At 55.3% G+C, this 12,691-nt stretch overlaps 1 protein-coding gene across 3 annotated transcripts; it reads right to left on the bottom strand.

The window, feature by feature from the left end:
- Window positions 1-1,052: 1,052 nt before the first annotated feature.
- On the bottom strand, window positions 1,053-12,531 carry PAQR5 (progestin and adipoQ receptor family member 5). 3 transcript variants are annotated; one of them, XM_087743563.1, is made up of 7 exons: window positions 12,395-12,531; window positions 11,992-12,192; window positions 11,652-11,857; window positions 10,880-11,006; window positions 5,905-6,001; window positions 5,235-5,376; window positions 1,053-4,591 (listed from the first exon to the last, which is right to left on the bottom strand). In XM_087743563.1, exons 2-7 carry the CDS (start codon window positions 12,036-12,038, stop codon window positions 4,344-4,346), a joined length of 867 nt encoding a protein of 288 aa, XP_087599689.1. In that variant the 5' UTR covers window positions 12,039-12,192; window positions 12,395-12,531; the 3' UTR covers window positions 1,053-4,343. The 3 variants fall into 3 exon arrangements, with proteins under 3 accessions (XP_087599689.1, XP_009468477.1, XP_087599690.1); XM_009470202.2 differs by having other exon boundaries at window positions 11,992-12,119; window positions 12,395-12,528; XM_087743564.1 differs by having other exon boundaries at window positions 11,992-12,171; window positions 12,395-12,523.
- Between the last annotated feature and the right edge of the window lie 160 nt (window positions 12,532-12,691).

Below are 12,691 nucleotides of genomic sequence, written 5' to 3'. Positions count from 1 at the left end.
CGCCACCACGCAGCGCGCCGTTACGTCGGAGCGCCGCCGTCCTCCACCGCCGGCGGGGGCGGTAGGCGTTGCCATGGCGACGCCAGGGGGCGCGGCCCGAGGCGCGGGCGCCCCCTGCTGGGCCCGGCGGAGCGGGGCCCCGAGGGCGGGAGCGGCAGCGCCGGGGCCTGCGGCGATCCCCGGGGCCGGGGGCGGCCGCGCTCCCCCCCACGGCTGGGCCTGGAGGCCGCGGCCGGGCCCTGCCTCAGGGAAAGGGGTGAAGCCGCCGCGGGGAGGGCTCTGGGTGCCGCGCAGGCCCAGCGGGGCCGCGGGAAGGGAGCCGTTCGGGGCCCGGGCTGTGGAGGCCTCCCCCCGGGAGGCCGCCCGCGCTCTGTCGTGTGTGGTGTTTGCCTGATTTCTCTGCTTAGCGCACATAAAGGCTGCGGCTCAGCAGGAGAGGTGCGATCCGGCAAGTTCTCTGTGCCAGGGCCTCCCTGTGGCCGAGGCGCTGCCTGCCTGCAGGGAAATGAGTTAATTCCTAGCCTGGAGGAAAAGAGAAATGGTGGAAAACAGCCTAAAATGCGAAGCTAAGGCAGGCATAAAAAGCCCGGCCAAGCCAGTCCATCGAAAGAACTTCTTCCTGTGAAGGAAACGCACTTCTGATTCAAATGGGGAAACGGGTAGGGGATGGAGTAACTTGGGGTTTGACCCTGGGTAGCAGCAATTTGGGTATTAGGAAAAATTTCTTCACCGAAAGGGCTGTCAGGCCCTGGCCCAGGCTGCCCGGGGAGGTGGCTGCGTCCCCAGCCCTGGGGGTATTTAAAAGCCGGGGAGATGTGGTGCTTAGGGACATGGTTTGGTGGTGGGCTTGGCAGCGCTGGGTTAACGGCTGGACTCGATGATCTTAAGGGTCTTTTCCAACCTAAACGGTTCTGTGATTCTAATGAAGGCCTCCAGTGGGTTGAACTCCATCTCGCTTAAACCACTGACTCCAATCAAATTTTAGTGCAATTTAACTTCATTGTTAATTACCCCCTTAAGGGAAAAAAAAGCGCAAAGAAGTCCCAACCAGCTGTCTTTCCTTTTTTACTGTGACCGCTATCAGAACAAGCCACCGTCCCGGGCCAACCTTCACTTCTCAAACAGTGTTTTAAAATGCGTTGAAACAAGAGACATTTCGTAACGTTCTCCTAACACACGTCAAGGACACAAACGGTGAAAACTGCACTGACCTCCCCAGGAGCAGAACCAGAGCCCCGCATGCGGTCCCCTTGCCCTGCACCCTAGAACTGGGGAGACGGGGCTGCCGCCCTAAAAACCAGGCTGAATTCCCAAAGCCCTGGGAACAAACGGATAAAAGCTCCTGAAGGCGCACTTGCAGCAAAAAGCTCCGCTCACGGTTCCGCTGACTGCCACAGCGGCGTTTCATCGCTCCCAGACTGCTCAGGACTTAATAAATGAAAGCCAGCGTACTGATATCCACCGGGAAAATGACGCACGCAGGACGGATGAGAGCGCAGTTCAGCATCGGCACCGGAGGAGAGGTGGTTTAACAAACGCGGTAACGATTTCCCAGGACTGGAGGTACCGCCAGCCCGACGACAGCGCCTGCCTCGCCTGGGAGCTGCTCCAGAAGACAGTCCTCACTCCCGCCGCCATCACGTTCATACCCCCATTCCAGCTCCTTTTAATCCACATTGCGCATTATTCTCTTCTGGAAAAAGACACGCGTCTCTTGGATTAAGTGTTATTCAGGAATATTCAGATTCGCCTTTTACCTTAACTCAGAGGAACTCGATAGACCCAAAAATCTGCTGTGTCTGCGTAGTTCATCAGCGCAGTAAAATCTCCTTGGCTGGAGAGCAGATGAGTGAGGTTCTCTGGGATTTGGTCGTAAAGGTAACAGTTTTGTTTGGGATTTGCTCTGGACTGGGTGCAGACACACAACGAAACAACATGTTCCAGCCAATAAATAGCCTGTATTATTTACTCGTAACAATTTGACACGGAGTTTTTATTTCTTTATGTGAATAAAATTTCGTACATCGAATAGCTTTTGGAAGGCCTGTCTCCAATGGAACAAGAAATCTGGCTGACCTGGGCTGCTTCAAGAGCAAACATTCACTCGTTTAGTATGTAAAGGATGCACCAGACAAAGGATCCATGCAAAGCGCTGCAGGATCCAGAGGGATTATGGTAATGTATAATACGGTGTTCTATTTTTTAATGTAGCTTCCCTACAAATAATTTCACCTGAAGAGGACAAGAGGAGTGCCCAAATTAAAAAGTTAAACAACCAAGAAAAAAGTTATAATGATTCGTGTAAATTTTACAGACTCTTAAATCACCTCTTGCACGCAGAGCCAGATTCCTTTCCTGTCACACAAGTACACGAGGTAAATAAGCTTTGCAATTATCAGCAATTATCTCTGAAGTGATTAATTTTCACAGACGGTGTTTTTATGAAACTATACAAATCAGGTTAGCGTATATCAGTGCGATAGTTATATTAGTTTTCTCTTTTAATGAAATAAAACTGTTGAATAAACAGTTATGTTCCAGTGCTTATAAATATTAACATAAATCTTGGTCAGCTTTCAAAAGCAAGCTATTTTTCAAAAGACTTATTTGTCCCGTAATATATTTAACGAGCTGTTGTATTGTCACTCAAAAGTGCATCAATTATACCCTGATAGAGGTAATTATACACAAAACAAATTACACACCCGTATGATTATCAAGAAGCTCGATAGTATTCCCTAGCAGTAACCCTTGCAGCACACGTTGCTGTACCTCCTGCGCGGCGGCAGGTAAAGGCGACGCGACAGCCTGCGTCGCGGAGCCGCCGGCCGAGCCCTCCCGCGGGCTGCCTCCCCCTCGCCCGGTCCGGGCTGCCACCCCCTGGCTCTCCCCAGACCTCTCCGCTTCTGCCCCTGAAATCCAGACGCAGCAGCAAAGGACAGCAAGGAGCAAGGGCCGGAGCGTCAGGCTGCAGCTGGCCGAGCAGAGGTCTAACTCTGGAAATGCTTTAAAATTCCAGGTTTTGACCCGCGGCGCGTCACCAGCTCAGCTGTTCTAACTCCCGCCTTTCATCCGACAACGCTCACATCTCTATGCCGTACAGGCTCCTGCTTCTTGCTCCGCTGATGTTTTATTCTCCCCAGATGCCCCCATCCTATTCACTCCTGATAAGAAAAACACTCTTCGATGCGAGCGGGACCAGAAACTCGAGAGGTTCAGAGGTGATGGCTCTGCCATCGGTCACACCCTCAGGCCACGGGTCAGTCCAGCCCAGTACCCTGCCTCCAGAAACACCCGGGAGAGGACACCTCGACGTGGCAGTCATGAATTTCTCAGCCCTCGCCCTCAAGGTGTCAAACACCTTTTCTGAATAGCGCGGCTTCACGCCCGTGTTAAACACTCGGCACGAAACAGCGCTTGGAAGGAGGCCCGCGTCCCCACCTCGCGGGTGCAGGTATTTCTTCCTCCGTTTCGGTTTGATGCCACAAATGAGGTCAGAGAAGGAGCCCAGCTGTGAGCGCCGGACGGAGGCGTCCGGTGCAAGGAGGGAGGGACGGTGCCTCCCGGGCTTGGCGCTTGGGGCTGCGTCAGCCGCCGGGCAGTCGCGTCGCCCACGCAGGCGGGAGCTCAGCTCTCCCGTGGGAATTAACTTCCCAGGACTTACCTATGCGCCAGAACTGAACCCAAAAAAAGCTATTCTGGAAGAACGTCCCATGGAGGATTCTTCTAGAATAACTCTTTCTGGGTAATGATTAAAAATAGCTGAATCTAAAACATAGGCAAACCCTGGTCTCTCTCAATCCCACATCTGTCAGGCACTTGGGTTTAGTGTAAGGCAGATATTTGAGGTTTTAATCTCCAAAATAATGCCACTTTCAAGGTGAAAACCTTAGTTAGGGAGCCCCTGGGAGAGCCCTTGCTCTTGCCTTTGCCGAGGAGTCTTGGCTATTGGTCTAAACTGACGACAAGGACATCTGCGTCACCAGATGATCAGCGTTATCCACCTTCGCTTGCCTCCCTGATTCCTCCGTAAGGCAGACCTGATGAATGCCTATTGCTTTGGAAAGTATTAGCACGTATCTCCCTTTTACAGGAAAAGTTAAGATTATTTTAAATATTTCTTGTGGTGAAACAGCAACTTGATTAAAAGCGTTTCATAATCCGTTCCCAGCTTTAAAGCTATATGTACAAAAACCAGTGCAAGATGTTTCGCTCTTGAGAAAATCATGAATAAACATTTTCTCAGAGAGCGTAGGTGAACAAACGGCTCCTCATCCATACCATACACGTATTGTTTCGGGTCTCTCCGCTGGAGCAGCATAAGTACTGTCTAGACCCGAAGCCTAATGCCCGTGTGGTTTTTCTCTCTGCAGAGGCTCTGGGATGAAGCGCAGGGACATGGAGCAGAGCCCGATGACAGCCAGGCTGACGGCCACGCAGATGCCCATCGACCCGAGAGTCTGCAGGGAGGAGGGAAGCAGCGAGGGGGGCAGGGGCCGGTTGTGGCGCTCGGCCATGTCCATCATGATGGCCTCCATCTGGAAGTGCGTGCTGATGATCCCACACACGTGGAAAACTTGGTGGCTGTGCCCTGCAACAAAGCCAAAAGCGCTCACCGAGAAACTCCTTGGGCTTTCATTAAAACACCGCCGTGAGGGCTCAGCAGACCTTCTGCATAGCATCCACTGCCTCCGGGCATCACATGTTTAAATATTTATTCTACTAATTTCTCTGGTTTTTATCGTTGCGCCACCAGAGCACAGAGATCTTCCTTTCCAAAACGCAGCCGGCTGTAATGGAAGCGAGGGACGAGCGGCTCGCTGCTGCGATCCTGGCACACGCGAGGTGCTAAGGAGCGCGGTGCCTGTGCATGGCGTGGCGGGGGGAGCGGGGGAAGCCCCGATGCGGCCAGGGCTGCCATCCAGTCCCCTTGGTGGCTGCTCCTGCTGTGCCCTGACATGGCACCGTGCAGCACCGCCGTGCCACAGGTGAGGTTTTTTGCATGAGAAATGAGTGCTTTGCAGCCATGAAACCCTCTGTGAAACATTTTGGAACCAGCTTCCGGAGCTGTTCCCACTTTACCTAGGCAGGACTGCTGTATCTTGTACGGAAAATTACATTTTGAATTTCCAGCAGGGAATATATTATAGCCTCTGGGAGTCACTCATGCACTAATGCGCTTTCTTCCTGAAAATAATGAGAAAACAATGCCAACTCACCCTTTCGGCACTTACCAATGTAGTCAAAGTGTCCTGGTGCGAGTCTCTCGGGCAGATGGCTAGCGAAGATGAAGCACGTGAGGAAGGCGAGGACGGTGTGCTTGTAGTGGACCAGGATGGCAGCCTCCGTGCAGCTCTTCACCGCGCACAGGTAGAACTGCAGCAGCAGAGACGTGTCCAGGCAGGGGTACCGGGCAAGGGAAAGAGGGGAACGACACCTTTCTGAAGGAGGCAGCGCCGTGCCCCAAGCCCCCATCGCCTCTGGCTGCCCGTCACCCAACACCAGGGCAGGCGCTGCAGGACCCAGGGCTCAATACAAGAGCTGTCGCCTCCATTTCATGCAAATCCCAGCCCCGCACCTCCTGTCCCTAGACCTCCCTGCAGCAGAATTCCCACCCCGCTCCAGTTTAGGAACTAAAAAACTGGCAGCGTTCAAAGGCAGTAACTTTCCAGCACGGGCAGATTTGAGCGCGGCGCTTTGAAGCGGAAGGAATCTGCCTGTCAATAGGTGCAGGAAAAAATACCCAAATCTCTTTTCCTGCCAGAGTTTGTTTTCCTTAAAAAAAAAAAAAAAAAGGCTGGCATATTTTCCCAAATATTTTCAGACTAAGATGAAGCAGCTGATATTTCCAACCCTGCAGCACACAAATCTCGGTGCTGTGAATATGGGCCGTGGGAGGCGTACCCTGTAGAAGAGAGGGATGCTGTCGAAGAGGTACGGGTACACAAAGGCCAGCATGCGGGAAGCCTTGCTGAACCTGGGCCGCTCCACCTCCAGAAACCTAGAGGAAAACAGAGAAGGTATTTCACTCGGCACAGCCCGGCAGATTAGGCTGGATTCTGTTTGCCAGTCGTTTGCTGGGGACCGTGCAGGATGTAGACCTGCAGGATATAGACTGCACATACATTTCTCCACGGATGGCCGCGGATTCAGCCACCGCAACGCGATTTTTGTGTGCTGAGAGTATTAAAGCTGCGACCACCCTCAGCTCGCGTGGCTGAACCTGCCCCGGCTGAGCCCTGAGCTGGGGGAGGAAGGATTTAGGGGCCACCCTCCCCTGTTACATGCTCTGGCTGTCGCAGCTGCATCTCTGCCGCTCCGAAAACACCCTGTTTTACACCCTCCCGGTGTGGCTGATCTTGCTTCTGTCGCCACAGCTCATGAAGCGTTACCCATCAGCAGCTAGGAACAAAGCTGGTCTTTAAACAGCTGCTGCCCCTGCAGTTGTTTTTAACTGAGTTTTCACTCTCGGTTTTGAATCCAAGCTTTCTGAGCACGGCAATCAAGGAGAATGCATCTGCCTTGGTTTGGAGGGCTTTGCAGGGAACGCGGCGCTCCGGCTGTGATTGTCGCTGTTTGTTAATTAAGCTGTATTGCAGCTTAGGTCTGGAATGCATGCAATGTCACAGCAGCCTTTTTTTTTTTTTTACATCCCGCCAAACTTTGCAATTGTCATTTCAGAGAACGCGTGGAGTTACTGAAAACACAAAGTAAATTAATTTAGCGAGTTACTTTTTAATGACATCATGGTTATAATGGAAGAAGCAGCCTGTTGGTTATAGTCATACTATATATCAGGAGGAAAGCCTATATCTGTATGGGGAGTAGTATTCTGCACCTTGTTCCCCAGGAAATGGTGCTGCTGAAAGGTAGGACACTTCATAGCTGAAATCATGAAAGAATTGACCACGTAGGTCCCAAAAAACCATTGTAAAACCTGGAGCTGGGTCGCAAGCCGTGTGCCGAGCCCTCCACCTGCTCTTGCCGCACGGAGAACACAACTCAAATGAAACCCAGAGACGGAAAGCCGCGGGGAGCCGCCCCGCGCGCTGGCAGAGCCACCGGCCAGCCCGCTCCGCGCGGCGTCTCCATCTGCCCGCGGCGAGATGGCACGGCCGACGCGCCCCATGTCCCCTCCTGCCCCTCCGGCCCTGCGGGCAGTGGGGGCGGTGGGGTGGGTGTCAGGGTGCTCCCCGCCATGGGAAGGCTCCAGCAGGCAGCCCATCACCCTGCCCTCCCGCTGGAGCCATGGGAGCTCCAGAGCGGGAGCAGAAAACCTCCCTCTGATGCCTCTACTGGGAAAGACGGGCTTCGGCAGGGTTTTAGCCCAGTGCGGGAACAGGGAGATTAACTCGAGCAGAAGTACAACAGACCTGCCTGCAAAGCAGGAGGGCTCTATCAATGTGACCCAAAATATGGGTTGAAACGCCAACAATTTGACTAATGCTGAAGAGCCACTAACTGCATTAGGGCTTTTGTCTTGCTCCTCAGTTTGGCCTTCCACCACGGCTTGTGGCTTGCTCAGAAAGCATCACGATGATGCTGCAGATGCCTCCTGCTCTGTTTTCTCCTGTGTTTCTGCATGATTCCTGCTGTATTTTCCTGCCGTGGTTTCACCTGCCCGGTGCTGTACTCCCGTCCTGCTCACCTGCTGCTGCGCTCACCCCCGCCACCCATCTTCCCCCTCCTTCGGCCCCGCACCGATCTGACCCACGCTCTTCTGTTGCCAAAACAGAGCCACCGTACCGCAGCCCGGGCACAGGGCCAGGCGCGCGGTAACCCCGGGGACAGCGCCCTGTTCACACAGCACAGCGCGAGAGGTAGCAGAGTTCAAGCGATCTCTGTTCTCCTCCTGAAAAGCCCATACAGGTTTTTCTGCTTTCACGGGGAGATGCCAAATCCTCCAGCATGAAAGAAACCTTTTATGCGGCTGCTCATCCTGCGCTGGTGGGGGATGCAGTCGGACGCTCGCTGTTTCAGCGTGACAGGGGTATCCAGCGTCACGTAAAAGATAAACACTTATTTCAGTCCACCCGCACGTGTTTCCCTGTTTGGCGATTCAATGTTTCTAGGGCACAGGATGCAAAAACCAACCAAACAAAAATTCTTACTGTTGACTCATCGACCAGCTACCTAAAACTGGAAAATTTTCCAGAGAAGTTGATGAAATTTGGTGCACCAGCTTAGCAAATGCCTTTCTTCGGGTGCCCCACAGCAAGTCCCTGCCTCCATCACGTTGCCGCATCCTCCTCTGCACTAACCCATGCTCCCGTCGACCTTCGCAGGGCGCATGCAAGAGGCTGAGCGCACTCTGCCGCTGCGTTCGGCCACGGTGCAGAAGCTCAGCCGGGGTCAGGATCCCTTCCCTTGCCTGAGCCTCTCTGAAACGGCCAGGCGTGCCGCTCGCCTCTCTCCCTCCGAGTGACCCCAGTCCCATGTGCAGCCGGGGCCGCCGGCAGCCACGGACCCTCCCAGCTCCTGGAGACAGCCCTGCCCAGGGTGTGGTGGCAGAGCAGCCCTGACAGCATTGCTGTGCTGCTGCTGGGCCCTCGGCGAGCCGGGCAGAAGCCGGCGTGTCCCCTCCAACACGGCTGGCTCGGTAGCTTCACCACCCATTGCACAATCCGGTTTTGGGTCCGCTCCCCTCCATCCACCCCGTCCTCCGAGGGATGGTTTGGCTGGTGTGACTCAGCCGAGGGCAACGCTGAAGCGAATGCAATCGGTGAGCAGCACCCTGCGGTAAGAAACGGGGTGGCCCAGGCGCCGGCGGCCTCGCGGGGGTCTCAGGGGTGGCCAGCCCCGCCGCCTCCCCGTCCCCGACCCGCCGGCTGCGGCTCAGGCACCCCGGGGTGCAAGCCCGGCGCAAGCCACTTACGCAAACCGGGAAAGCAGCATGGAAAGGCGGGCGCAAAACCGTGCGCCCTTGTCCTCTGCAGCCTCAACCTGCAAGAGGGGAGAACGGAGAGGGACGGGCGGCCGGGGGCACGGCCGGGGGTCGCACACGCAGCTGAGACGCTCGGAGGGGCACGGGGCGCGAGCGGGCGGCGCGGGGCTGCTGGCAGCCCCATGGCTAATGCCCTCCCCAGACGCGAGCCGGTGCGCGCGATGTGCAGTGATGAAGGATGGGGGCTCTGCTCAGCGCCATGGGGGTAAACCAGCAGCATTGCTGGCGCACGCGGGTATGGTATATTCAGCATCCCTGCTCATCCAGGGATCTTTTGTGGATTTTTTTATTTTTAAGCTGACATTTGATGGATTTACTACTTCTCTAATGGAAATTACTGAGACAACAGGAATTGCTATTCTATCTCATAGCCATAGTTGCATGTTTTTCACATAACTGTACTTACAGTTTTGTAGCAGAGAGATGCTGACAATTAAATTTGCAGATCAGGATTTTTTTTAAACAATCCAAATTAACCTGGAACTCAAGTTGTTGATACTTCCTAAGTGTTATCTTCAAGTGGTAAGTACTAGGATTGGCACATGGTCAGTGAGCTTCGTTTGCTAAGCCCATCTAACGAGACAATAAAGAGACGCACAAGACAAAAATAAGAGGGGGAAAAGAGACAAAAAGAAAGAGAAAGAAATGAGGAATATAAGGAAAAAATACCAAGCCCCAACTGGCATCATCCACTGAGTGATCCAAGAGAGAGCCCTGAGCTTGCAGTGCTGCTCAGCAATACCAAGGGTAGGTCCAGATCTTCCACCCCAGGGAGTTACTCCAGGGAGTAACCCACAGACCAAAAGGCGAGTAAATCCTCCCGTACTCAACAGACACTGTAACGAGCCAAGTTTGCAGGATCCGTAAGGAATATCGAGGGCTCAGCACTCTCCCTCGGGAAGACACGGCGATGCTCGGCTGCATCCCAGCCTCTCCGGCAGCAGAGCCAGCCGGGCAGCGTGATTTCTTCCTGCTGGCTTTGCCGGCCTGGGAGCATCCTTCTCCTGGCTGAGGCAGCAGCATCGAAACACAGCCCTGTGCTGGGGGGCCCGGGGGCTGCCCGGGCCACGGCAGCCGGGGAGGAAAGGTCCCCCGGGGGCTACGTGATGCTGCGACAGGCGACCGCATGTCAAAGAGACCCCAAAATACAAAGGCACCCCAAAATACAAGGCAGGAATAACGCCAAACGATTCACACCACTCGTGAAAGCAGGAATTGTACATTTTGTACATTTTGCAAAGCATTGACAGGCACGAGTGCTTCCCAAACACAGCCTTCAGGGAGGTATCTACCATGAATTAAATAAAAACCAAACCAGCTAGAGCTCTAGCGTGGCATGGGTCGCTGGAAATCAGCCGAGCAGTTTAGACATTTGAGTTATTCCAAACAAATTGTCTAATGCTATTCAGGAAGAAAATACCACACACGCGATGCTGCTCAATGCTTTAAAAATGACGCAATCGGCCGCGAGAACGCTGAGGTTCCTCCCCTGCGAATCCGTTGCTCGCCCATGTAAACGCACGCACGCAGCACAGGCTGGTACCTGCCTTTGGCAGGACCGTGCTCATGCTTAAACCTAAACACATGCTTAAATGTTGGGCGCACAGGAGCCCACCCCTTTTTGAGGTTACGTTCGAGAAACAGCAGCCGAAGCGAGGCGCTGGAGGTGGGTATCTTCCTGCCAGGCACGCACCATGCGAAATCACCTTCCGAACTTGCAAAAATTAAAGCTGCTTCAGTGGTTTTGCATTTTCGATCGTCAAACTCTCCTCGTGCCAACAGGCAACGTGTTTCCCAAACCGAAAGTCCCCTTCTTCCCCTTCCTGAGCTTAAGGCTCATATTGTTACAATACAGCCTGTAATTGAAAACCTTTATGAATAATACTAATTAATGATTATGCTGGAGCAATTATAGCAGATAAAGCAGAAGCTTACCTGGAATAGCAGGACAGACTGGTGCTAATGGCAGTGTTAAACACCGCAATGGGGACGTAGCAGCGGTGGAAAGTGCTGTTGACCCATTCTGCTGGGAAAATGTACGCCGAGTATGCCAGCGCAGACCCTGGGAATGCAGGAGGAGCCGGGTTAGGTTAGCGCCGGGCCCCGCCGGGCCCCTCAGCATCCTCCTGGGCGCAGCTGTGAACCTGCAGATTGGCACTTGGCATCGGGCCCTCTCAGGAAAGGGCATCTGAATTAAGGGAGCCGAGCAGGTACGTGGCTAAGGGGAGCATCAGGCAGGTGCCCTCGCAGCCAGCTCCTGCAAACGCCTCTCCGTCGGGACGTTGTGCCATGAGGAGACCCTGGCTGCTGCTGCTTACCCTGGGCTTGCCCCCCAGCCGGGTGCCACCGACTTCCCTGACAGCATTTGTCTTCAATCTGGTTTTTTTTTTCTTATTCTATTTACTACAAATACCAAAGGCCTCTGTCACCGGGCCGCCCACTACAAAACCCAGCCCCAGATGATGATTTGTGGCGATGTCAGAGATGCCTCGCGGTCCCTCCAAGCGCCGGGCTGCAGGGAGGAGGAGGAGTAGAAACTACACGCAAGCAGCCGCCGTATCTGCGTATCTGCTCGTCCCACGGATGCGAGCCGTCCGCGCAGCCGGGGTTCAGCCCCGTCCCTGACGCCTCCCTGTGCTTCGGCTCCTGCTGCCCCGGGGAAGCGCTGGCACCCCACCGAAACCCCTGCAGCCTTGCCCGTCCTTACCCAAGCTGTACATGCTGAGAGCCGCGTAATCGAAGAAGTAGCAGATGTGCCGGGCGCGGGTGGACATGGTGCTGAAGGTGTGGGCGCAGCTGGAGGCGAGGGGGTAGATGCAGCAGGTCAGCAGGTAGACGAGGAGGGGCCAGGCGTGGGGGTCCTCCCGGCCCCCCGGCCCCCGCAGCCGCCCCACCAGGGTCCACACGAAGTACCTGGGGGTGGAGGAAGGTGAGCATCGCACCCTCGGGTGTCCCCCATCCCTGCTCCCACCGCGGAGACCCACCGCCTCCTCCCACGGATGCTGAGACCACGGCGCTGGGCTGAAGACTCAGGATAGGGTACCTACCAGGTGGGCACAAAGTGCGTCCAGATATTTAGGGTCTCGTTCGTCATTTGGAAGACGCTGAGGAGGCAGTCTGCTGCTGAGCTGCTGGGGGGGCGATACCCGAAGAGGATCCCCTGCTCCTGGTACCCCTGCAAGGCAAGGACTGGCACCGGTGGCAGTCGGAGGAGAAGGAAGGACAAACTGGAGGAGAAGGAAGGCAGGCTGCCAAAAGGAGGGTGCCCATGATTCAGGACCCAGGAGCCTGCTGCGAGGACAGAGCCGTGTCCCCCCATGGGTGGTGGTCCCGTGGAGGGGCTGAGCACTGCCCCGGTGGGGGGTGGCCACCCCAGCACGCTGCTCCCACTTGTCACCTCCCAAAATCCCACCCAGCCTCGGGCTTAGGGAAGAAAAGCTCCTCTCTGACCTTAGGCACTTGGTTGATGCTGAGCAGCCGGGGTAGCTTGAGGCTCAGCATTGCGCGGGTCGGGGCTCCGGCTCCGGCTCCGAGGGATGTTTTCGGTTTGGCTTCCCTGGGGACAGGCCCCGGCGGCACCTCACACCCCGCCTGGCCGCATCTCACACCCCGCGGGGGAAGCGATGGGACGGGGCTGCCCCAGGATGGGTGAAGCGATGCTCCCCGGGCTCAGGACGGGCGGCCTGGGGGGAGACGAGCATTCGTGGGGATGTGGCATGGTGTCCCCATGCGGGGTCCCAAACCCAC

This window comes from Nipponia nippon, unplaced genomic scaffold (assembly GCF_047370975.1).
Source record: "Nipponia nippon isolate SJK-2023a ecotype South Korea unplaced genomic scaffold, ASM4737097v1 scaffold_9, whole genome shotgun sequence".
In the NCBI taxonomy this organism is placed as follows: domain Eukaryota; kingdom Metazoa; phylum Chordata; class Aves; order Pelecaniformes; family Threskiornithidae; genus Nipponia; species Nipponia nippon.
The sequence above is the reverse complement of the archived record's forward strand: the minus strand, read 5'-3'. Positions and strand labels throughout refer to the sequence as shown.

Coding starts and splice junctions, on each gene's coding strand:
- PAQR5 (XM_009470202.2), bottom strand. CDS start 12,445: ATGCTGAGCCTCAAGCTACCCCGGCTGCTCAGCATCAACCAAGTGCCT. Junction 12,120..12,394: donor GCATCAACCAAGTGCCTAAG/GTCAGAGAGGAG, acceptor CTTGCCTTGCAG/GGGTACCAGGAGCAGGGGAT. Junction 11,858..11,991: donor ACGCACTTTGTGCCCACCTG/GTAGGTACCCTA, acceptor CTCCACCCCCAG/GTACTTCGTGTGGACCCTGG.